This window comes from Chelon labrosus, assembly GCF_963514085.1.
Source record: "Chelon labrosus genome assembly, chromosome: 4".
NCBI classification, from domain to species: domain Eukaryota; kingdom Metazoa; phylum Chordata; class Actinopteri; order Mugiliformes; family Mugilidae; genus Chelon; species Chelon labrosus.
Window position 1 is genome coordinate 13,849,074 of NC_140340.1, and position 26,182 is coordinate 13,875,255.

Consider the following 26,182-nt stretch of genomic DNA (forward strand, 5'->3'; position numbering starts at 1 on the left):
TATGTATTTATAGAATATATCCCATAAATGCTATCATCATTATTATTATTTTGCATTCCTATTCTTCCGACAGGTGCAAAACTACTGTGCAAGTTGAGCCCTACCACCTCGGTACACGCTTCCATTTACGGATGAAATAAATTTTTACAGTCGGGTACATGTTCATGCCACACAGAAGAGGGAACCTTGCAGGCCAGAAACTCAGAGAAGCTGTCTTTAAAATAGCAGTCCGCTGCGAGGCCATCAGAACCAAAGAACTCCAATAAAATTAAAACCCCTTTAAATAAAACTTGGGTAATGTACATTCATGCAGGAGCAACAATAATAATAATAACAATAATAAGAAGAATCAGAATTAGAATAATAACAATGCTTTTCATTTTAATTTAAACTATTATCAGTATTAACAATGTTATTGTTGAGGAGAGGGAGTGTAAGGGGAGTTTAGAGTTTGTCCTGTTTTGCGATTTTTCCTCCACAGCAGAGTCTCCCTCCTCGTCGTCCTCCTCCCAGTGTTCATACTTTAGTGCAGTCGGCCGCACACTTAAACAGTACATGCTAACCAGTGGGAGCATATGGTCAGACACACCACCACGGCTGCCACCATACACATAGATGTAACCACAAGAGCAGGATGGCTGTGTAGGTTTTGTGGCTTTGTTGCGCTTTTTTGATTGTTTTTTTTTTGTTTTTTTTTGTTTCTTTTCTTCATTAGATTTTCTCCATTTTTAAAAGGAGCGCAGAGCTTTAAGGGCTCAAGGGTAGGGGATAAAGATAGACGTTTTCCAACAGGACCTGCCCTTTGTCGGTGGTAAATAGTGGTTTTGGGGGACAGGAAAGAGAGGTTGAAAATTTCGGGCTAATTTGTTGGTGGTTACAGTTAAATGTCCGGAGGAATTGGAGGAGGCGCCCCTGCAAGGAAACAACATTAGAGGTTAAGAGCTGAGTTCAGGATCAAGGTTAGAGGCTGGTCTCCAAGCTGTGCAGAGGACTGGCGGGGCTGGAGGAAGCGGCTGATTTACTGTTGTCGATGGTGAGATTGATGCCACTGTCAATGGCGTTGTTGTTCTTGTTAGGGGACGAGGGCTGGCTGGAGTACTTCCTCATCCTCCGAGCAGAATCATCGTCCGTGTCATCAATCAGGGGGATGTTGGGTGTGGAGTCTTCTATCCTAAACTCGGGGTGTGTCATGAAGTTGTGGATGGATGTTCTGGAGTCTGGTTTTTCCAGGCCTTCATACAGGGAACTACGGAATGCATTCACGACTCGGATCTGTTGTGACAAAAAGGGACGAAAAAGAAGAAAACTTATGAGCGGTGACGTCAGAGACGAAGTGGAAGGGTTGGAGGGACCCTCGGGAGAAAGGGGGAGGTTGAAGAGGAAGGGGACAAAGGAGAAGGAGGATCCTCTAATTTGAGGATGAAGAGGTGGAGAGGGTGAAGGAGCAGCAAGAGAAGAAGGCAACTGCAGTCTGTGTTCTGCTTTCACAAGATGACCACAGTTCACAAGTCACTCAATTTTGGCGTGCACTAAGGAAAACTGTGAGGAACACAATCAGAAAATGAAAAAAAAAACAAAAACAAAACACAACAAAATCATACATTTCCAGAAAAACAAAGCAACACAAACGCTCGTTGTAAGTATACGCTTTAGTCCAATGTGCTGTATACCTAGAAACAAGCCACGTTAATAAATGAAATGCTCACAGAAAATTTTAAAGGAGAATATCACATGCAAGTTTGAAGAAATCTTGTGGACGAGGTCAGTAAGAAGGAAGGAGGTTAGATCTGAGAGATCCAATCGGGTCATTTTAAAAACATCTGGAGGTACCAGAACACTGTCTGGGAAAATATCCACACAGACTCTGAACGGGACACACAAATATAGCACAGGGTGGGTAAAGCGTGGTCCCAGACAGGGCAATGGAGGGAGTCAACTCTGCATGAGGCTGGCTCAGCACATGCATCTCAGTGTAAAACTCACAACAAAACAACACATTCACGACAAATGTGCAGGTTACGATATTATGAACACAGGTAATTAACACAAACTACATGCAACTAGACAACAGGATGGAGAGGCACACAGACTGCTGACACTAAACACACGGAAGTGGATAATGAAAGTAACAGTTTTAACGTCAGATGTCTGACGGTCAAAGCATGTTCTCAACTCCATGCACAGCTAAGTAAACACTCAAGTATAAGTCCCAAGCAAGGTGTATCAGTGCCTTTACATAACATTATGGGATGGTGTTGTTTTAATCATAACCCTGTTTGCATGTGCAATATCATCAACATGTTGAAGTTTAGGATGTGTGACAATAATGTTTATAGGAACTGAATCATGTTGCATTCTGAATCACCAGGGGGTCAATATTGACCCTGTTAGTATTACTTGACAGTTGCAACAGTTGCTTCTGCTTAAATACTGAGTAAATAGCAACTGTTTTAAGGGCAATAATAAAACTTAAATGTAGTATAATCTTACTACATTTTACCCAGAAGCTGATACACGCTGATAAACAATATAACAAATGTCAAGTGAAAATTAAATGTATTACTGAATAAAATACAGTACGCATATCAGCAGAACCCAATATGCTAGGCCTGCCAATAATAATTGTATTATTTTTATGTATTTTTTTTTTTTAATTTCACAAATAGAAACTGCCTTAAAATGGTTAAAGAAAATGCTCATCATAATTTTCACAATCTGGGGATGTAACATTTGGAAAGCTGTAACAAGTGAATGCTCTGTGATTTCATTTAATAAACTTGACTTGAATTTTTCAGTTGCATCATAGATATGAATATTGTATTTTGGACTAAGATTGAACCATTAGAATATTAAATTAACGGATCATAATAAGCAAACCAGTGTCTTGCTTTTAACAGATTAAAAAAGCAGAAGGGTTTTCCTCTTTGACTACACTGTACATATTGTAGGAGTGCTACTGCAGTAACTGTGTACAGAGCACAGCATAAGGAGACAAAACAGATAAATAAAAATAATAATACGAGGAGCCTGTCTGGATGAGGGCATGTTACAGGATGTCTGACAGGTAACACTGATGGAGTGTCATTTACATTGCTGCTGCTGCTGCCGCTGCTGCTGCTGCTGTGGATCTATGTCCGTAACTATGGCAACATGACAGTCAACTACACCGACAGTATGAAGCGACAAGACTGGATGATCTTGGTACAGCGCTGCATTATGAGGACTGTAGTCCACACAACCCACGCACAACATTTCATTTGGTAAAACAGGCAAAGATTAAATCAAGACAGGAAGTGTGTATGTACGTGTGTGAGATATAGAAAGAAGACGGACAAAAGCGTTAAGTATATTCGCTGATACTAACAGTGCTCCACTTGTCAGAGATCTTTACTTTTTACTGCAGCTTCTATAAAGTTTTCTTGTCCGCTGGAATATACAGGTAAAATTATTCTTTATCTAAGGTCAGTGTGATGTGTCACATCGGTAGCAAACTCACGAGTAAAATGAGACAACACTGCAACTTATACTTGAATGTTCACCCAGTCCCTTGGTGAGTTGACTGGAATTAGTTCACATTAATGTCTGTAAAGACTTAAAAATGTGAGGATTGAAGGATGGGATTATGGATGGGGAGGGTGAGCAGAGGGAGACAAACTCACAACCTGAAATGTCACGCCGTGGGTATCACCCTTAGTCCTGCGCTCCTAGCACTCTGGGGAAACAAACACACATCCACCAATGAGACGACAGTACACCCAACCATGGGAGGAGATATAAAGATGAATTTGAAATCCAGTATGGACAGCAAAAAGACAGAAGAGAGAAAATGAAAAAAAAAAAGAAAAGCAGATAGCAAGAAAGAAAAAGACACATCTTCAGGGATGCCAACCTGCTTTAATTTGCTTGGAAAAAAATAATAGACAAGAATAACTTTTTTGTACATGACAGGTTGGCACCCCTGAAGCAAAGAGAGCAGAGAAGCAGACTGACAGTTCTGACTCACGGCCAGTAGTGGGAGGAGCAGTAGCAGCAGTAGTGCTTGTAGGAGAGGAAAGGGCATTGGACAAGGACACGTGACTAGGACTAGAAACATTGGTTACATCCTGGGTCTGGCTGGTGGTGGATGACTGGCGCCTCAGAGCCCCCGCCCCCTGAAAGGAGGTGCCACTCTTGAAGGTGTTGACTACTTCAATCTGTGGGAGGAGATCGGGACAGGAGAAGACAAATGGCTGCTCAGAGTGACACAGACCAAATGGCAACACAGGTTGACTGGGTGGGTGACTTGGGTGGTAAAGGGAGTACAGTGTCAGTCACGACACGATGGAAGAGAGCTAAAGGTCAGGCTGTCATAGCTTCACAACAAAGTGGTGACTTAAAAGGCTGCTTTACCCAAATAAAAAAAAAGAGAGAGAAGTCATCTACTTGTGCCTGTAATGGCAGCCATGAAGATAGTTGTTTGGTTCCTTTGTCTAGATTTGCAGAGTTCTACCTCTACTTTAATACATACATAATAGAGGCCCTCAAGGCATTTGTTTGTGGAGCTTACAGCACCGGATTATTGAAAGATATTTCTATAACAGCAAACATTTTTTTCCTAAAATAATGTCACATATAATGCGAACAATAAAAAGAAGTAATTACTGAAAACTCACTACCACCATTAACACTGATGGGTGCCAAAGGGTAATTTTTCAATGCAGTAAACATCTCAATACTGTACTGCATTTTGACAACGAACCAAAGCTGGACTATCTGCATGGCTAGATACCATGAGAGGTAAGCGAAGGTAAGTCTTATTGTGGTTCAGAGTGAGTGAATATAATGTAAAAGAATTTCAATCTCAGAGACGAACTTGGTGAATGCAGTCTCACCATAACCATGATAAGATCCAATGGCTGGAGTTACAAAAATAAAACCAAAATTGTGACAAAGTTTGGTCAAAATGACAATTCCCTTCTGCTAACCCACCAGTAGTCTGGTCTCAATGTATTTTAACTGTCTCTCGGGATGGTCCACGGTACCATCCCGTGGGATCGATTCAAACCAGGACCATCAGTAACACATCAGTTAAACCAAATCCAACACGTAAAAAACGTTTGAAATATCACAGTGATACCGGTCTGTGGAGTTCATCAGTGACAACAATACAGCGATTATTTCCTGTTGTATTTGACTACCGATCGTCCACAGTTCCACAATGGTCATCGCTGCGGTCCAGTGAAGGAGAGCTGCATCTTCGTCTCCTAAATAAGTCATCTTGAAATGAAGTGGCGTTAAGGCTGTGACTGACAAACATAAAGATCACATAACACAGTCTAGCATTTTCCCTGAAGGTCAAGCTCTATCGGTAATGTCTGACAGGGGGACACCTAGTCAACAAGGAAAGACATTTTGAGAAACAACAAAAAAAAGTTTACCTTATGGCATTTATTGTTGCTTAACTGGATGACCAAAATTTATGAGGGATAATTTATTTAGAGTAACCCGGTGCATATCAATACTTGATCCATATATTTTTTCTTTTAGGTCTCAGCACGCCGATTGAACATAAAGTGGGCTGTCACATGTTCTCACCTGAGTCTGAATACGGTTGAGTCCCCTGAACCAGAGGATCTGTCCTCTCCTCAGCTCCCTCTCCGCGTGGTCGATCTCCTCATTTTCTTCATTAACGTCTTCTTCTGGTGACTCATCTTTCTGAGTTAACTGGCCTGCCCGCCGCAGGAAGCGCAACCTGCTATTGGGTATGGTGGCTATCACCTAACCCACAGAGCAGACAGCACACACAGTCAAGAGGAAAAATCACATGAAAAATGACAGAGAAACAGATGAGCTTGCTTGTTACCTGTCCCCAGAGAAGTTCTCCCATCCCGAGGAAAATACACCACATCCACTTTTCCACGTCCAGAGGTGTACAGCTGAATGGCTTCCCTCCAAATTGCACAATCACAACCTACGCAAAGCAAAGCACAACTCATTAAAATGTACAACCAGAAGGAAACCTTTATTTGTTAAATTGGACACGCCATATTTAACAAATCATTTGCATTTGCTTACCTGTACAAAAAATGTACCAATCACAATAGTGCAGAAGATAGGGTTCCTTAAAATACCAGCAAAGACATTCCTCTCTCCGTGGATTTTGCGGGCATTTATCTCATTAAACAGTTGCATCATGACGAAGGTGTTAAAGATGATGGTGTAGTGCTCAGATGGAGGAGCGTGGAGAGGAGCATTGCGGCCACTGTCAATGTCAAAGATCTTCTCACCTTGAAGGGGAAAAAAAACACCCAAAAAAACAGACATTTAGTTTGTTGTCATTAACATAGAACTCACAGTACAATACATCATTATGGCATAGAAAAACAACTACGCACCAGCAAAGAGCAGTGTGAAAATAAGTACGAGCTGATAGACTGCGTGTCCTAAGATGTTCTTTGTCATGGTGCTGGAAATCAGAGGTTTATTGCGACCGTATGGCTTTCTCTTGAGCAGATCTTCTGTGGGCGGCTCTGTTGCCAAGGCCAGAGATGCAAAAGTATCCATGATCAGGTTCACCCACAACATCTGCACTGCTTTCAGGGGAGAGTCCTAAGGAAATGTAACAGAAACTGCAATTAACAAACTGTCACTTCAGTACAGCCATTGATGGAAAGTATAGATAGATAGATAGATAGATAGATAGATAGATAGATAGATAGATAGATAGATAGATAGATAGATAGATAGATAGACAACTTTATTGATCACTTTGGGAGGTTGCTGCAGGGAAATTGACAAATACTGTAATAACAATCCCACACCATAGCACATTAGATGCCACACTACTGTAATCTAATCAAAAACAGCAGATAATACTATTAATCCAAACAGCTGTTAATACTAAGTTTTAAATCAGTCTGACCTGTGTGATGCAGGCACCAGTGAAAGCCACGATGACGGCCACAACATTGACAGTAAGCTGGAACTGAAGGAACTTGGAGATGCTGTCGTACACGTTTCGGCCCCACATAACCGCCTTCACAATGCTGCTGAAGTTATCATCGGTGAGAATGATGTCTGACGCCTCCTTGGCCACATCTGTACCAGCAATACCCTGGAAGAGCAATGACAAGCTGCAATCAGAAAGAAACTAGGCTCCTAATGTGTTTCATCATGTTGCTTTAAATAACATAAAAATCTGTCTAAAGCAACTCTGCAGCAACTGGTCAAAACCAGGATAATGATGAAGACTAACTGAGGAGTACATGTAGGTGGTTTGATGACAGGAGGCTCCATATTTATGGGAGGAACAGGACTTCCTTCCAATATTCTGTCATAGTTTGAGTCACAGGGTGAGTGGCAACATGCAACACCTCTTAAACAGTAGCTGCATTTGGACAGGCCTGTGTTTATCAGGAAAAACCTACTTATGATGACCTCTGGGTCAAAGTGCTCCATTTAATGAATCCATGTAAAGTGTTTAAAGGGTTAAAACATCAGATCAGAGGATTCACATTCACAAGGAGTTTCAAAACGCACATTTAACTTGGACAGAAGAATGACCCACGTGAATACACTGCTAAAGAAAGAAGAAACACAGAAAACGGTCACAAAAAGGAGCAAATATGTAAATATGGAGAGATTTACAAAGAAAAATAATTGTATTAATCTATTTGTTATTTTTTTAAAGTCTACACTGTCAAAAGTTTGAGATCAACCTGTGTGACCCTAAATGTCCACTAGGTGGAGCGCCTAACCTGCACAGTCAGAAGCAGAGTGCCTGAGAAGAAACCTTAAATACTGCAGAGGTTAAGAAGCTATCTGCAGATACTGACTGACATCAGTCTCACAATTAAGAAATCAAAATGATAGATTGCTCACCATGGCAAATCCGACATCAGCTTTCTTTAGAGCAGGCCCATCGTTGGTCCCATCTCCTGTCACAGCCACTACCTGCCTCTGCTCTACCGTAGTGCTGTCAATAATACCTGTTGAAAACACATATACACACAAACAGGGCAAATATGCTGAAGAATCGGAGAAAAGGAAAGCAACACAACCCTATATGATCTTTGTATGCATTAATAATAAAATCTGTGGATGTCTGGTCACATCACAGAGAACAATGTCAGAGGAAAGTTTGTTTTAAATTGAACAGTGGTGAATTCACCTTTGACGAGTGTGTGTTTGTCGGTTGGGGATGACCTGGCCAGGACTCTGAGTTTGGGCCACACCTTATCGATACGTTCCTGTTCCACCTGGACACGCGTACACAAACAAGTGGAAACAGAGGGACATGTGGTTGCGGTTTTAACCGTTTTTCTTCGTTTGTAATCTCAGCTCTCTTTCCCCAATCTCTCACTCCCTGCCTTTCTCTCATTCTGACAAGTAGATGCTGTACCTCTCCTTTCTCGTTGCGGATCCTCCTGTTGAACTCTTTGCCATCAATGCAGAGGAAGTCCTCTCCTGGGTGGATGATACCACATTTGATGGCTATGGCCCTGGCTGTGTTTATGTTGTCTCCTGTCACCATACGGACTGTGATGCCTGCACGCTGGCACTTCAGAATGGCATCGGGCACCTAAAATAGGGACACATAAACATATTTGTAAAGCGATTATGTGTGGTATGTGTATTATATGAAGCACACACCAACTATTAATAATAATAATAATAATAATAATAATTGATACTGTATTGATCCCACAAGGGGAAATTATCTCTCTGCATTTTGACCCATCCAGTCGTTCACACAGTAGTGTGAACAGTCGGAGCAGTGGGCTGCAGCATCTCAGGACCGCACCCGGGGAGCAATTTGGGGGTTAGATGCTCGCTTAGGGCACCTCAGCCATGGACATGGCGGGCGTCGAACCTGGGACCCCCCAGTCCCAAGCTGCATCTCTAACCACTACTCCACAACTCCAATTAAATCCTGTAATCTCTCCATTTAGGGCAAGCAGAAAAACACTTCAGTCATCACTTATTGAGATGATTAAGTGTTTTAATTAACAGTTTCTGATAAATCCAACAGTCCTCACTAACTTATTAACTTTGTCTGTCATTTGGTGGTGTGGGTACAGTGGACTCTTAGAGCTTCATCACTGAAAACAGCTTTACTGCAAACAATAAAGCTGCAGGCTAATAAATTAGATTAATGAGCTAAAGGCTTACAGAACTGAAAGGAACTGCCCTTTCAAGACCCCTTTCACATTCAAGTAGTCACATGATCCATAGAAATATTGATTATAGAGGCTTGAAAAGTACTTTGCTTTTCTTTTGTATTAACAAGATGTACTGTGTAATGAAGCATTCTTCCTCCAGACAGTACTCTAGTTGATTAAATGTGAGATATTAATTTATGAAGATCAATCTGCAGAAGAAGAACTCGCAAAAGCAGAGTATTAATTCAGAAACACATCTTCTTCCTGGCAGAGGTCAGTGTGGGCGAGTTCTGCTTTCCAAACCCACACATAAACAAATGTGTCCACATAGAGTAACAACAACTCACATCAAACTATGCATACTTAGAGACACATTGATACCACACACACAAACATACACACAGAAGACAGGAATATGTATATTTGCCACTTGAACCTCATAGATTCTTGGACATCTTGCTCATACATATACTGTAGGTGGATCCTCATACTTACAAATACACACAGAGAAACACAAACCAACATAGGATGGAATACCAAATGAGTCCACCACCACTATGTAGATATATAAGTATATATACACAAAAAAGTAGCCACCTGGATTTAACTAAGCAAATAGATACAAGCCTCCTATTGGATAATTACTGCATGGGCGATTATCTTTCAGCTGGAAACAAGTTATTTAACCCCAACTAATGCAATGAGTAGCTTCTCTTTTCTGAAAGAACCATGTCGATAGACACATCCCGTGGTCGTGGAAAAGATGTTAGTCTGTTTGAGAAGGGCATCAGGGTAAGAAGAGAGGCAGGTGAAGTGATGCAGCCATCATGCCTAGTGCCTACTGTACAAGCCTGTGGGGGCAGTGCTATGATCCGGGGTTGCTACAGTTGGTCAGGTCTAGGTTCAGCAACATTATGTGTCCAAAGAATGAGGTCAGCTGACTACCTGAATATACTGAATGACCAGGTTATTCCATGAATGGATTTTTTCTTCTCTGATGGCACGGGCATATTCCAAGATGACAATGACAGGATTCAACGGGCTCAAACTGTGAGAGAGTGGTTCAGGGAGCATGAGACATCATTTTCACACATGGATTGGCCACCACAGAGTCCAGACCTTAACCCCATTGAGAATGTTTGGGATGTGCTGGAGAAGGCTTTGTGCAGTGGTCAGACTGTCCCATCATCAATACAAGATCAGTCCAATGAAATATTTGAGTGTGTGATCTTTTTTTTTTTTTTTTTTTCGTTGTGGCAACTTTTTTTTGGCCAGGCAGTGTGTTAAGTGACAAATCAATTTGTCCGTGCGTGAATTAATTAAAAAAAAAAGGGGGGCAGGTCTTTAATGATCTGGAGGGTTGAACAAACAGATATGATTTAAGGATACCAGGTAATTTTGCTTAGTAGATGCAGCATTAAAAACTATGATCTCAAATACTGAATCCTGCATTAATAGTAACACAAGTAGAGAAAAATGTAAAAAGTTTTAAGTTAGTAAACTCAAAGTTGGCCACAAAAATGCGTAAACACGTGATAATGATATGGTTCACAAAATGGACCACAAAGACAATTAAAATCAGTAATCAATAATCATGCATGTACCAATACTTGTGTTAAACTAAGTCATTTGACAAGGTAAAGAAGCTGTGAATTAATAATGTGGCCAGCAGAGCAAACTACTACATTTCGCTTCTTGTTCTCTCATTGAATTATCATGATCAAGATCTCCTGATCGCCTGCATATCAACACATTTTCTTTGGATTCCCACTGCTCTAGTTGACTGGTCATCTGAAAGAGGAGGTGAAGAGAAGAGGGGAGGCTTATTAAAAATACAATCTGTCCCCACAGAGGAAGAGGGTAGGAGGCTAGTAGGTGAGACTGAAAAACAAGCCTCTCGTGTCTCCAGTATGGATCTGGTTACACTCTCGTTTTCCTCCATTTCTCTCCTTACTCATCTACCTCCTCCTGCGTTCTGTCATCCATCTGACATGAATCTATTTATCTTTCTCAGTCTGTCTCTCTTCCATTCCCTGTTTCTCTCCCATTCCCTCATCTCGTCTGCCTTGTCTCTCTGGGGGCATCCCTACAGAGCAGCCAGTTATTAAAAGAACATCACATTCTACAGGAAGAAATTAGAGACAAATTAAAGATTAGAATAATAAACAAACCACAAACATGTTTACCACTCTGCGTGACCTTTTTAGCAGAGGAGAAAAACAACTAATGCCCAATATTAACTAGCCTTTTCAAGAGACTGGAAAGATGCAACTGGAGAACAGAAGTGGACAGTTTTCCACATTGGTTATTGAAAATGTCAGATGCAAAGTGACATCTGGGTTGCAAGAAAGGGGACTTGTGCAAACATCCAGGCTTTGTAGCGCTGTAAAGGGCTACATTAACACTTAAAAGATCACAAATTCAGACATCTGCAGAAGTCTGCTCTACTATTTAAATTTTAAACATGTAATATTGCTATTTTAATGAAATGATTCATTAAATAACACTACGGCAGAAGATGATGATTCCTTCTCGTTATTGTTCATGAAACGATTATTTTTCTCCTCTGACTTATTTTTCTGTCCCAGGTCTGTTCAGGTCCTTATATAACTCGCCTGCAGACGAAGAGAGCGGCACAATGAGAGAGTGAAAGGTAGGTTCAGAGAAAGTCAAAGGAAAAAGAGACAACACAGACAACGCTTAAAGACTAACCTTACAATACAGAAAAAGGTGGAAAGTAGAGAACATGCTGGGTAAAGGCTGAATGAAAGACGTCAGAGAGAGAGGAGGGGGATGGAAAACAGATGAAAGGAAGAAGTTGAATTATGCAGTAGTCAGTTAGTTTCCTGCTTCCCTTTACCTGGAGCTGTCAAGTGAAGTCAGCTTTTCTACTGTACACAAAAAGCTCTTTCAATTATATAATTCGTTTCCTTCGTATGACATTCATCATTTGTAGATTTGTACCACTGTAATCACTTTCTTAGGAATTACTAAATGTACTGTCCTTCCCATTTTCATTGAAGTTTTTTCCTACAATGGATCTCAACGAAGAAGTAAAACAAACAAATAAATAAACCAAAAATGACAAGTTCTGCAAATTATGTGCTCCAATAAAAAAACACATTAATAAACGGTATAAGATGTAAAATGTACTTATATTAAAAGATTATTGCATAGGATGGTTCCTAGACTGTTAAATAAATTCTAACTAGTTTTTATTGTCATCAAGTGTATATATCTACATTTTGCTTTTTGGTAGTTTGAACACTGCATCACTTTGTTACTGCAGAGAGGAAACGCCCCTAAATGTTTGGGCTTCCAGTTGACTTCTAGTTTTACACAATCCTTGTGCAAGTTGAGTCTATTCCTCAACCTGAGGCCCCAGCAGCGCACATTTTGTATCCAGTAATGCCCCAACGAAAAGGCCTGATTAAAAACATAGAGGAATACAGTCAGTTCTTGCCAATTTTATTTTGTGATGCCAGATAGAGCAGGTTGCCAAGTGTAACTATTCCAAGTGCACATACAGTATTAATCATTACCTTAGTATAATAACATTTAAGCAGTTATGGAAACACAATCCTTGATGTTGCTGTCAAATGGCCTCAGAAGTGCCAGGCAGATTTTTATTTTTTATTGGTAATAATCAATTTTATTTGGAATATAAAATCTTTATTGGCCAAATGACTTAACTAACCATGGCCATCAGATCAAATGTACTAAAGGAACAGCAATCTTCTTTATAGAGTAAAAGAATGAAATGGGAATACTGACGTTAAGTCAGACAGAAACATCTTGTGCGGTACTCCTCAATTTCCCTTCCGACATATGGCTTTTAAAAGTTCACCTCATTCAAAACTATGACTTGCAGCTTGATGCCTCAGCGACTCAGATGCGGTACAACTGAGGGTAAAATAAATCCTACCAATACAATGCATGACATTTTCACAATTTGTAAAACAGTGAGGGAGACACACAGAGACAGATACTCCAAGTAAAAAATGTGCGAAACCTGGACAGTGCACGTAACAAATCTCTAGCTGGCCAACACTGATTGTCCGGGTCTGAAGTAGCATTTTGCGCATCAATAATCATTTAGTGAAGCAATCAACTATGAAGCAACCAATCATACACACCCTAATATCAAGCCATTCAAATGACAGATGATCCTTCTCCATCAGCTCGCCGTAAAGGCTGCTGTTGGCACCAGTTGTCTTGTTACTTTACTTTTTGTTTTCATAGGTCCAACAACTCTTAAATCTTAAATTATGATTGTTAACAATTTTCAAAAAAAACCTGACAGTCTCCTACCTCTGGCCTGACAGGGTCCTCTATTCCAACGACACAGATGGCTGTTAGGTCACAGAGGATGCTGTTCTCGTCGTCCCAGTTGGGCTCAGAACTGCTGGGAAAGTCACGGTACGCCACACAGATGGTCCTGAGGCCATCACACGCCATGGGCTCGATCACCTTCTTCACCATCTCGTCCTTGTCTCGAGGACGGAAAACCCTCGGCTCACCCACCTCGTTCAGGATATGGCTGCATCTGCAAAATGAGCGGCGTACATGTGGTGAGAGTGAGGTTTACTTGAGGTTTACCCCCTAATGAAATCATATCCGTTGTTTATGTGGTTCAGTATATGTCTTCCACTATATGACACAGTGTCTGGTCTAACAATGACAAAAATAAGTTGTTCTGTAGGTATTTTCAATTGTACTTTACAGTTTGTCACTTCATGGTCTTAAAAAGTTGGTTTGCTAGGATCTTTGCCAGAACATAATCAGTTCACTAGACAAATTTCCGTCCCCAGAAAAAAATTTGTGGTCGGTCTGGCTTTCAAGCTAGACGAATCCTGAACTAGGAGGCGTATAGGAACTTTGTGTCCAATGAAACCTTTTTTAATTTTTTTGTGTATCTCCTTCACTAGCAGCACTCTCTCAGGCAGAACATGTATAGGTGATACCTGCTCAGATCATTGGACCTGACCAAGCAGAGCACAAAGGGCCTTTTAAGGGAAGGATGTGGCCTCCCGAGCTCTACTTTCACTGGAAAATGTGAATAAATAGCAGTAGCTTTAAATTGTATAATGTTTTATTAACACTTACTTACATGTAAAAAAAGGACTTGAATATCAAAGAATCTTTAAACACGAATGAGAATAAATATAAGTGCTCAGATAACGTGGATATACGAGAATCTGCTGTTTCCTGGCAGCAAGAATACTTTATCTGAACATCATATGCTCTGATCCATAGCTCCAGCATAAAACAGTCATTATGACAAAACTGTTTTGTCAGTGAATTGTGACTGATTTCGTAATGCTGTGCTGATCCCGCAGAAAATATTCTTGCAGATTTCATTCTCCCATATTGTTAATGAATATGATCTTAATCGACACTCTTATATCAATGCATGTAGAGCAAGTTGATCATGATGTGTACTGGCATACGCCCAACTCGATAGCTGTCCATCATTTAACAAAAAAAAAAGCAAATGAACAGTAATTTAAGCAAATGTTATTTTAGGGGACTTTTTTGGGAGCTATTTTTAGCTACATTTGTGCCAGAAATTTGTGCTACTTGTATTAAATTGCTTGTTAAATCTGTCATGTGTTATATAAAAAAAAAATCCAAATTATTCAATTAAACTGAAGTAGCACTGAGAAGATTTATTTTAATGTTATTAATTCTCAGCACAGAATGTCTTCCTTAAATGGGTGAAGGAAGCTTTATAACTGCCTATCATGCGGTTTCCAGTGTTAATTATTAATGTAGTGCTCTCGTAAGGCACGGAAAAGTGACAATTGTGAAAGCTGCTAGAAGAAACTCAGCCGACAAGGAATGCAGAGATAAATGTAGAATAGTCTGTGCCCTCAAATAATATAATAACTCTACAATTATCATCTCATGCAAATTGCAAAACCACACTTACTTTTTGAGTACAATCTCAGAGGCTCCCTTGCTGTACATGCGGAAGCTGCCATCGGGCAGTTTGATGACAGTGCTCATGGACTTCCTGACAGAGTTGAAGGTGTAGACTTTGTAGAGCTTCTCCTCTGGGATCTGGTTTCTTATCGGCTGGTAATCTCGCTTCAGGTCCAAGACCAATCCCAGCAGGCCACACTCTGTCTTGTTGCCCACCTGCTTTGGCAGACCGCCTTCCTTATCTGGGGGCTGAACAGAAAAGATTTTGATGTGTCTAGGTCTATTTTCAGCACAATATTTGCTCCGGTGCATTTTCTCACTTCACTTTCATTTACATGTTGCATCTACATTGTTACATGTTATATTATTAAGACCCATACCAACATTTTTAATGTTTTCAATTCTATAGACGGTGCCACACCCAGGTACAGTGGCTTTGGACTCTCCCAGAATAAAAAAATAAAAAAATACTTACAATAATGTAAAGTTTCACACCGAAATCTTGTTGTACTGTTTTGTGTAATATGACTAAAAAGTTAAATCATTCAGCTCAGCCCATGTCAGCGCTTTATTCTAACAATGTTTTTTTTCCAGCTATAGTTATGTGAACACACTTGTGAACGCTTGAAATGACTGCTTCTGATAATTAACCAGCAAGCAGGTGACAGAGCACTCTGCGTGGGAGGGCAGGAGATGAGATGGTTCTAATCAAATTTGGATCTTCATATTACATTCATTCAATCACTTTGAGAAAGAGACATTTGACATCATTAAATTTTCGTCAAAATAAAGGACCAAATAACAAAAACATTCATTTTACTACCATAGAAAAAATACAGACATCAAATAGAAGAACATTTGTCTTTTTTTTTTTTTTTGTCACATTCAATTACAAAAGTTTAAAAAATTGCCAATGATTGGTTATCATTTAATCGCTGTTTACCTCCAAGTAGCAGAAAATGTCACACCGGAATGTGAATAATGTCAAGGGAACAATTTTCCTCCCTCTCAGAGCTGGTTTGTGATTATTATCAGACGACTTGTATCGTTTGGTTGTGTGTGTGTGTGAGATCTGTTCAAATCTGTTCAAGTGGCTCAGGTCAGGTGCTACAGTACGTGTGTGTGTGTGTGTGTGTGCACAATTGCGCACACACTTACTGTATGTGCGAGTGTGCGCATGTGGTCATCTTGTCGAACACTCAGCGTTGCCATGGTAACACACCGGGCTTAGCACACTTGGAAGAGTAGACTTGGGAAAAGAGGGTGCGCTCTCCACCACTTGGGGATTCTTACTCGTTGGCTGTGATTCTCTTACAGGACTCTCACTCATCTCAGTTCACACATGTCCCCGAAATATTTTTTGTGCTTCCCTCTTCATCTTTTTCCTGAGCCTGATTTATTAATATTTCCTGGACCTCACTACGTTTAGAAACATTTCTCTTTGCCCAGATATTGCGCACAGAATTACAAGCTCTAAAGCAGATAGAAAGACCATCTGCCACTGTGATAGAACAGATCTCATTATGGTTAAAATCTCATACACACACATGCACACACCCCATTGTAGTGACACTGATGTTCATGTGGTCGGACACATCTGAGGAATGTGCAGCCCTTACTGTCATTATACATAACATGCCTCTTCACACAATCACACATTCTCCAGTTGATTTGATTTTTGCTCTGATAAAAGATGTTGAAGATGAAATAAAAAAGCTTTTCAACTTCACTAAATGACTCATTTGAACAGAAAATGACAAACAATAATGAAAAATACCCACTTTGCATTTCTGCTTACCGAAAAAAGACCAATGATCAAAACAGTTGGGGATAATTTGACACGATGTGTGATTGTTTAGCTTTAAAAGGACATAATCACAGTTTAAGCAAAATAAATTCAGATGGTAGTAAAATGCTGAACAACTTGCAGTAAGAATTATTAATCAGCATTATGAAACACCATTTCGATTGTATACCACGAAACATTTGCTTCCATTGGATCCCTATTAGCTGGCACTGAGGTGACAAGTAGTCTCCCTGGGGTTTTGCTGCATAGTACCTACAGTACACTTGACACCTACACTCACAGCTAAAGAACAGCTTGTCAGGTACACTCTCTTTCTCTCTCTCTCACACACACATGCGTGCACACACACCAGCAAGTCAAAAGCACACTGCATATAATGCTTCTCACATGCTGCTAAGCACACACCCCCAGTCTGCGCTATTTGCCCCAAAATAGATTGACTGCAGGCTTGCTGCTCGGGGTCTGAACAAGACTCCATCCAAGATTAGATTTAAAACGATAGCTTAACATTTTGACATTCTGTATTGTACTTCATTGCTGTTGTTTTCTTTACTTAGCACATGCCGCAGTGAGAAAGATCTGTGTCGGCAGTATAGTTAATCACATTAATAGCTTGTTAGAATTGATGTGCTCACGTTCTCCGTCTTAAGAAAGAACTTGTCCACCCGCTAACAAGATCTTGAAAGTGAACACTAATACATTGTGTTAATATTGCTTTCTTAAGTGGCTAACGGACAAGATCAAATTACATTTCAATGCAGTGATTAAGAAAATAGTCTAAAACTGCAGAATGTTTTTATTTAATATGGACATTTATACAGGATACAGTATTTATTGTCTATCTCCCTGTCCTGAACAAGGGTTACTCTTCTATTGCTCTCACTATAATTAATTTTACTTGTCCTCTCATAAAAAGGTCATATTTATACTTTCCCTGAACAAACGGTGAACACGTGTAAACTTGTTTGAGGTCAGCAATGTCATGGTTGGACTTTTCTGTTCTGTGTTTTTTTCCCCCAGTAGAGCCTACTTAAATAAATACGTTGGTAGAATAAGTGTCAAATGTAGCTGAAAATGGCAACCTTCTTTAAAAGTTGACTTCCTCTGCCATGTAATGTATCTGCTTCCAATGTTTGCTTTAGCAGCTCAATATTTTAAACCACAATTCATTGAATATTAACCAATATTGATTCATTCTGGCTCAGACATATTTTATTTGTTATTTTAGCTATAGCTGCTGGGAGCCAGTGGGTCCAGCCGAGGGGTTTAGAGAAAAAAGTCATCTAAAGCCTCATTAATCATTAAAACCCAATCAGAGAGCTGGCCCTTCCTCACCTAGTAATTGGACATATCTGGTTATTGTCCAGCTGTGTGTCTCACAGACACAGACAAGCGCATAAATACTTTATACTGAGTTTGCGGTAAATAACAGAATTAATGCCTTTTCCTAATGACCAGTGATTACATCAGGAAGACACTGCTTGTCATTGGCTAATGAGGGAATGGAACAAATGGCCTCATCTGCACTGTCTGCTAAGTGTTAGGGTGAATAGGCTTCCAACCGGAGGGCATCAAGTTTTACCACCAAAATGTAAATGACCGCCTGAAAACCACAAAGAATGTGTTATAAATTTAAATGATCATTACTAGATAAACTGGTGTAGAAGAGAGTAGTCAGCCACTATTGTATATGAATTCAGTGTAATGGCAGCCTTCATTGCAGACAAAATGAATGGTTAATGAGGCATGTTAAAAAGTTTTAAACACTGCAAATGGAATTACAAATACATTGCAGAGTTTCTAGTTTATCATGGTAATTTAAATAATTGCCATTTCCAATTCAGTTCCAATTCTATTAAACTCTTGTCAGAATGGATGAATGTTGCTGAGAAGTGTGCGACAGCTGCTGCAATAACGAAGCAAGGCAGAAGAAAGAGCAAATAATAAACAGATAATGCAGCCACAACACTGCTGCCTTTCAGCCTCAGAGATTCCACAGAGGTTTAACTTGACGTGGGTTTCTACGCACACAACATTTGCTGGCATGGGATGCCCAACGTTGGCATGACCGGGCTTCTCTTGGCAGGTCCTGGCCTGGACGTGGCTAAGGACCAGCTGCCCTCTCCCTAGTCCTTGGGTGTTCCTGCAGGCAAGGACATATGCCAGAGGGAGAGCTGGCAACTTCACTTCCTATTCCACCTGGGGCTCTCCTTAATCCATCCCTCCTGTTCCTTCCCTCTCTCTTTTTATACTCTCACTATTCTTTCCTTTTCGAACGTCAACTATTTTATTTACATTTCCATCAATTTTTTCATCTCGTTCATTCACTACAATTCCTATTCTCCTTTCTTGTTGTGACTTTCTCCTTGGCTTTCTTCCTCACGATCCGTTCCCCCACTTTCTTGCAAGGCAGTCCACCTCCCATGCCCCCACCTTCCCTCTCGTTCCCTCTTTGCATGTAGGAGTAGATGATACTCTAGCTCTCCACATGACTATATCAGCCAACTGGGATAAGGCCTGGAGGCGTCCTAGAGGGCAGTGAAACTGTCTTCCAGCCCGTGATGAGGACACTTGTCACGCGACTGTGTCTTCTCGAGTGCACCTCCTTTTCTTCCCCGATCCATCCATCCACCCAGCCGTCCATCTAATCATCCACCAATCCATCAATTCATAAAACCATCCATCACTGCCTCCCTTCATGTTTGTGCCCAAACCTTTGGTTTGCCTCTGTTTACATAATTACTGCACATTCAGCCCACATTTCCATTAGGTTTCAGCTTCCATCTCTGCCCATATCTTATCATGTCTTTTTACATCTTTAACTTGCCTTTCTAATATTGGATACTGATAGTTCCAAAAATCGAATGGGCAAGAAATAAAGTGCAAAACTTAATTAAACATTGTGTCAAGTAACATATCACCACAAAAGGTATCACCTTGTAAAACACTAACATAGCCCTCCTTATTCTGGCTCATAGGAATTAATACTAATGCACACTCAAACTGAATACAATATTATTTTCCGTTCATGCACATGCCATCATCTTTTCCCTTTTTCAGAGATGCAATCTCCAAAAATGAGCTGTTGTGTAACTCTGGGCATTTGTTTTGATGCATAATTGACAGATTATGAATGAACTCATTAAAATCGTGAAGCTGGCCAAAGTCTATGTAACTGCAACAAATGTTAATTACTGTTCTGATTTAAAAGAGATGCCTGGTTACCATTTCGATTTTTGGGAAACAAACCATGAACATTGGCTAATTATTACAAAAGAAATTGCATGCAGCGGTTGTATGTCTCTGCCAGACTCACATAATATATCGTAGGTAGTGAAAACTTGGAAGGAATTAAATAAAGGTATTATTGCAACATTTAGATGCTGTCACAGTTAGATTAACTATTCTTATATTGCATCATTGTAATTACTTACCTCGCATTCTAACATTGTTTTTATGTATTTAATTGATACTGGTTTTCCCAGTCGACTAATCAGGGTGAGGTAAACCATGAAACTGATCATGCCAAGTGAGATGGAAATAAGAATTAAAAATGAAAAAGAGAATGAATAATAATAATAATAATAATCTCCAGTTCTACTGTGGGTATGGCTGACTTCTCCAAACATAAGGGCACTCGGTGCTTCAAGCTAAAGGCATCCAAGACACTCTCATCTGTCCTCCATGTTGAGCAAACAAGCACACAATGTCCAGAAGACACAAGCACTGTGAGCAACAGCTAATCATATGAAGGCCTCGGTAAAAAACAGAGGCAGTTCATTTCAGATCTCAGGCCATTTATTTGTGTCTTGTACAGGAGTTTTATCTCCCTCTCTTGTCCCTGACCGGAATACTGACCAGAGCAGGTGGCTGAAGCTACATGAAATTAAGTTCCCAGGAAACTCACACAGCCATGCTAAACACAAACCGCTGTGCTGTGAGAACACACACCTGTGATCTGAATACCTCTTACAGTGTCATTATGTCTGATATGACAGAGGTGTGCAACTGCAGAAGCGTCCACACACAGCCTTCCTTTGCATTATAGACAGTTATAATGTGCCAGGCGCATAAGGACAAGACTAAGACAGTGAAGATGGAAGAAAAAGAACAGAATAAAAAACACAACTGATTCTTTGGGGCTACTGCCATGACGACGTTTGACTTGTCTGTAGGACAAGCTAGTGTGCTAAGAATCTACGTGTGCATGGATTCTTTTCAGAATACACTATCTACCAGTATGTGCAAACACAGTGGGTAGGAGTCTGCATACAGCATGTTTGTGTGCAAGGTTTGCTCGCGTAAATGTGTGTGATTTCCCCCTTGAGGATGAGGCTTCTTCTCTGTCTACTATAGTCTTTATGTGGTAAAGAATCAGGGCTATACCAGAGGTTGTATTATGAAGTCATAGAGGCAGTAGGGGGACTGATATGGGTATCAAAGCCTGCCTCTTTGCCTTTGTGCCTTTGTGTGGTGGCCATCAAAGACTCCCATAGCCACCCTTGCATCCCACAGGATTGGCCTCTTATATAAGAACACACCAACCAGCATACTGCAGGGCTGGAGTGGCGCTGAGCAAGTGGGGGCGGCTGGTGGAGGGAAAGAGGGATGCTCTAAATATTCCTCAGAAATCTCCATTCTGCATCTTGTTTTCTGAGTTCTCTTCATGCATTAATTTCATCTGTCCTTCCTGATTGTACATTCTGTCATTCTACATGAAGAACATGAAGAAACTATCAGTACATGAATAAAACATGTACCGTACCATCTACTATTCTGTGCATTCTGTACTATATTTATGCACAAATGTACTGTGTATTTATCACATGAATGCATAAATTAATTAACTGCTGCATGTGTGTAGGCATGTACAAATTGATGTGTGTTTCTGAATAGATGGGCAAGTAAAGTTCAGCATATTCTACAGGTAATTACTGCATATAAACGGTTACAAACAGTGTAGTATATAAGCTGATTTCATTTGATGTTTACCCTAAATCTAATTTCCACTTCAGTGCACAAGGTAATCGGTTTTATGAAAAAGCTAAAAAAAAAAAAATTGTAAATGTATTTTATCATTTAATCCACAAACTCTAAGCCCATGCTCTGCCGATGCTTATTTCTATTGAGCTAAACTGCTATGAAAGTACAATAGTCAGATGTAATGCTGCAAAGTATCCTTCCAGGTTTTTCAAAAGGGATAACATCTTGTGAATGTTGGATGTCTTGGTAGAAATGCAAACTAAGGCAAAATTATTTTATAATATACGTACTTTTCTTTGCAAATGCAGTGTCATTACTTGGTATTTGAAAGGAAGATAGAACTGTAACATATACTTAAAAGAAATGGACTCCATGTTAAGTGCAGACAGAAACTGCAGCATGTGTGGCGGTCAGGTTCAACATAGGTGTAACCCAAAAAATCTTTACAAGACCACAGGCATTCATTCTGGAGGCATGCATATACTAAATGGGAACAAATACACCTTTTACAATATTGAGGAATGGCGCAGAGGTGTGGCAAAGAAACCGAAGTTAAAACAAGAGTAGACCTGTCGTTCTCCATGGTAAAATATCCGTGACCAACACTCAATTTTCACCACAACTGTGATGATGCCTTGAGGGGTAGGAAGTAAAATCTGTGGGATCCTTCTACCGCAGATGTCCTGCCTGCTCAGCTCATTCCCCATACATGTTCCATAAGGGCATTTGTCAGTTGATCAGCCATCGATGAATAGTCTCTACAGGATCTTACAAGGATGGTGACTCACGCAGGGGCACAAAATATGTGTGGATGGGTATGCATGTGTGTGTGTGAAAGCAGGTGAGTGTACATGGTCCTGCCAGGAAAAGGATTACTCAGGCATGTTGTTCTAACAGGCTGAAGACATCCTGATCTTGGCAATCTTTGCTGTCAGAATGTTTGACCAAGTGCTTTAATATGGAAATTATGATTCAAACCTGTGGCCTGAACACATATCCATACAAACAGGTTTCAGATTGTGTGATCAGAACATCAAATAGTCTATGTGTGAGTCTACCTGTCCATATATCTGTCTGTTTCTTATTGCATGCACATCTAATTGTCTTAGAGAGAATCGCTCTTCACTGCATTCACTGTAAACAAGAGACCATCTCCAGCACTTAGAAAGATTGGATTCAATTACAGTCTGCTACGCTCAGAATATCAGATAAGACAAAATTACACAACCATTCTCAAGGTGACAAGTTGAGTGAATGCCTGATGAATCTAAAGCAGCAGCCAAGGACAGTGACTGCCTGCTTTGCCAAGAAGACAGCACTGCAAACCTGTCTCACTGTTTCAGGGCTGCTGTCATCATATGGTTTTAGCACTCACACAGAGTAAGCTGAAAATGTATGCAGCTAGCTCAGAATATTATGTTGTATCACGTAAGGTTTAAGTACAACAGCGTACCTTAAATATTGTTAACCTGGTCTGTAGAGGGCCAGAGTTAGACTTAAGAATATTACAGTATAACCGATAACTGGCTACCATCATAGGTTGCTTACCAGAATCTTTGTGGTATAGGCGCTGTTGATAGAGATAGAATTGATCAGTAACTCCAGTGATTTGGGCGGCAGAACTCCAGGATCTGGGATTTCTTTGTAGTGCACATCTCCAATGTAACATTGTACAACTGTCATGCGGTTGGTGGTTAGCGTGCCTGTTTTGTCAGAGCAGATGGCTGTGGCATTGCCCATGGTTTCACATGCATCCAAGTGACGCACCAGGTTGTTATCCTTCATCATTTTCTGTTGGTAGAAAAACAATGTGTTGCATTTGAAAATATTTCAGCTACAAGATTGATGGCTTAAACTAAGATGCTCTTGCACTGGTTGAACATGAGTAGCAATAATGATTACAATAAATGCCCGTGAAAATATAATAATCTATACTGAAACATTTAGCTCATCCACAACGTTCAAAGAAAATTATGCCAATTAATACACTGAATACTCATGTATGCTTCATATCACATCTGTGTTAGAGGTTTCCACATTTGCCCATGGAAAGTCAAGTGAAAATAACACTAAATACATGCACACTAAATATATTATTAAAACATGTGGGTCTATTTCCCATTTCAAAATGGAATATTATCAACAGCAGTTAAGATTGTGTTAAGTTATTTCAGAATACATTGTAATGAAGGTCAAAGAAAAAATATACAATTATTAAATAAACACACTGCAAAATCTGTATAATGTATGAATGGACAAGCCATACAACAGAAATGCTGTACTAAAATACATGCACTGTATATGTTGGTTCTTTCTTACCTTGACAGAGTACGCCAGGGAGATGGTGACAGCCAGTGGCAGACCCTCCGGCACAGCCACCACCAACACAGTAACACCAATGATGAAGAACTTGACAAAGTATTGGATGTAGATGGGAGTGCACTCTGGCAACCAAGTGAGCCCCTGTATTACAAAGTTGTCAATGGCAAAGTACAGGACCAGGATGATGACTGTAATGGCCGACATGAGCAAACCTGGAAAAAGTACAGAAAAATGAAAGATTGTCAGTTATAGTGCTTGCTCTTAATTCGGTTTAATACCAGGTGCTTCTTAATTCCTACTGTAATACGCATGTGTTTTACGATGGGATAACACAGCAAATGAAAAGAAACCAGTACAGAAAAACAAGAGTCCTCACAGAAAGGCCAAAGAGGGATTTAAAGCTTTGTTGCTGTTCACTGACATTTTCAGGTCACGGTATATCCAAAAAGCGTTTAATAAGGCAACTGGACTTGTAGAGTTTCCTAAAGAAACCTCGTCACTCATCTGAGCCAGAACTGGAGAAGCTGCTCCAGTCCAGTTGCCTTTCTAAAATGCTTTTTGGATATACTTGATAGTAGTACAGTGTAAACACTTACTAAGAATATAACGGCATGGATGAATTCCTTGGAAGTCAGACTATTTTAACTTCCCAAACAGCAAACATATTAAGAGTAGTAAATTTTCATTGTCATCATTTGCTTTGCAGTACTACGTGGCTGCTGGGAGGACACCAACTGTGTGGGCAAGTAGACATCTTTTACTAAAAAGGCTTGCAGGTTCAGGTCTACTACAAGTATACTTGGAGTAACTCTGTACCATAAATTACCTTGAAAGACATTATGAACAAGTAATAATGATATAGTCTAACATGTAGAAGCTACATAAGAAGCGCAGTTGTTTTCATTAACATGATTCTGCAAGTCACTCGAGGGCGGATCTATTATTCAGACCCCTTTCTTACTTCTTCTTAACTGCTGTAATTGCTTCAACCGACTAAAAGTGTCCCCTATATGTGCAACATCTTTCTTAGCGGGACAAGATTTTCTGAGTGACGGACTTGTCCATGTGCAATATGCTGTACCTGCTTTGCCAATCTGGACAGCCAGTTTTGTCAGCTTCCCTTGCAAGACAGACTTCTCTTTTTTGGGAACTGACACTTTCTTCTTCTCTTTCTCTTCAGTCTCTCCACCTTCAGCGCTCTTTAGAGGCTGCATTTCCATGGCAGCTGCTCCATCCTGCTTCTTCACTGTAAACACCACAAAAAAAACAAAAAAAAAAAAACAGCGCAAGCGTTAGTAATGGAGATGGACAGATGAAGAGAGGGAAACCAAGGAAACGGAGAGGGGACTTCCTTTAAAACCCATGTGTGACATTAGCTGTGGTACATTCAGTATTGCCGTATAATTTAAATGTAAAGCATCAAACTATGACATACCGAGACGGTATGTATGTAAAAAAACAGTCTTGCATGTCCCATATGCACAGAAGGAAAAACTGATGTGCTTTACATAAATATACAGAACAACCCGAAAAGAATCAAAAAGATTAAAAGTTATACAGGGTAAAAAAAAAACACAATGTGACACCCAGAAAAACAATAAGAAAAATCATAAGAAAATGAAGCGACCAACATCCTTAATTTATTTTTCTTAGGTCCAAAAGTGATTTTTTACTCTTGGTACTCTTTGCAGACAAGTTTCCAATGACACTGAAGGCCTCATATACTCAAGTAATTGAAAGAAATATAGCTTAACTCTTAACCTGTTGAGTAATGTACAAATAGGTTTATACATGTCTAGTGGGGATTAAAGTCAATTTGATCCCATACTACGAATGTCCGGGATCTAAGGGTGAAGAAAGCTTCTATTCCAACAAAATATCATTATTGAACTGTATGAAAACCAAGAGACAAATAACTAAATGACACATTGTTGATGTATGTATATATAATATAATTAATCTTATACAGTTTACAAAAAGAAAGAAGCGAAGAGTAGGCTTGAAC

The 26,182-nt window shown here is 40.0% G+C and overlaps 1 protein-coding gene across 11 annotated transcripts in view; it reads right to left on the reverse strand.

Annotated features, from left to right (window-relative positions):
• Nucleotides 1-270: 270 nt before the first annotated feature.
• atp2b2 (ATPase plasma membrane Ca2+ transporting 2) overlaps nt 271-26,182 on the reverse strand; it is a gene marked incomplete at its 5' end in the record, with an annotated part of 58,689 nt that continues 32,777 nt past the window's right edge. For 7 of the 11 annotated variants that reach the window (XM_084542697.1, XM_084542696.1, XM_084542701.1 and 4 more), the window contains 14 exons: nt 271-1,272; nt 5,575-5,757; nt 5,843-5,950; nt 6,055-6,266; nt 6,375-6,588; nt 6,902-7,093; nt 7,861-7,967; nt 8,150-8,237; nt 8,381-8,560; nt 13,452-13,686; nt 15,073-15,314; nt 23,404-23,646; nt 24,175-24,389; nt 25,259-25,423. In XM_084542697.1, coding sequence (XP_084398823.1) covers nt 961-1,272; nt 5,575-5,757; nt 5,843-5,950; nt 6,055-6,266; nt 6,375-6,588; nt 6,902-7,093; nt 7,861-7,967; nt 8,150-8,237; nt 8,381-8,560; nt 13,452-13,686; nt 15,073-15,314; nt 23,404-23,646; nt 24,175-24,389; nt 25,259-25,423 — 2,696 coding nt within the window. In that variant the 3' untranslated portion in view covers nt 271-960. Of the gene's footprint in view, nt 1,273-4,100; nt 4,194-5,574; nt 5,758-5,842; nt 5,951-6,054; nt 6,267-6,374; nt 6,589-6,901; nt 7,094-7,860; nt 7,968-8,149; nt 8,238-8,380; nt 8,561-13,451; nt 13,687-15,072; nt 15,315-23,403; nt 23,647-24,174; nt 24,390-25,258; nt 25,426-26,182 lie in introns of all 11 variants that reach the window. The other 4 variants (XM_084542703.1, XM_084542702.1, XM_084542695.1 and 1 more) reach the window with 2 other exon arrangements.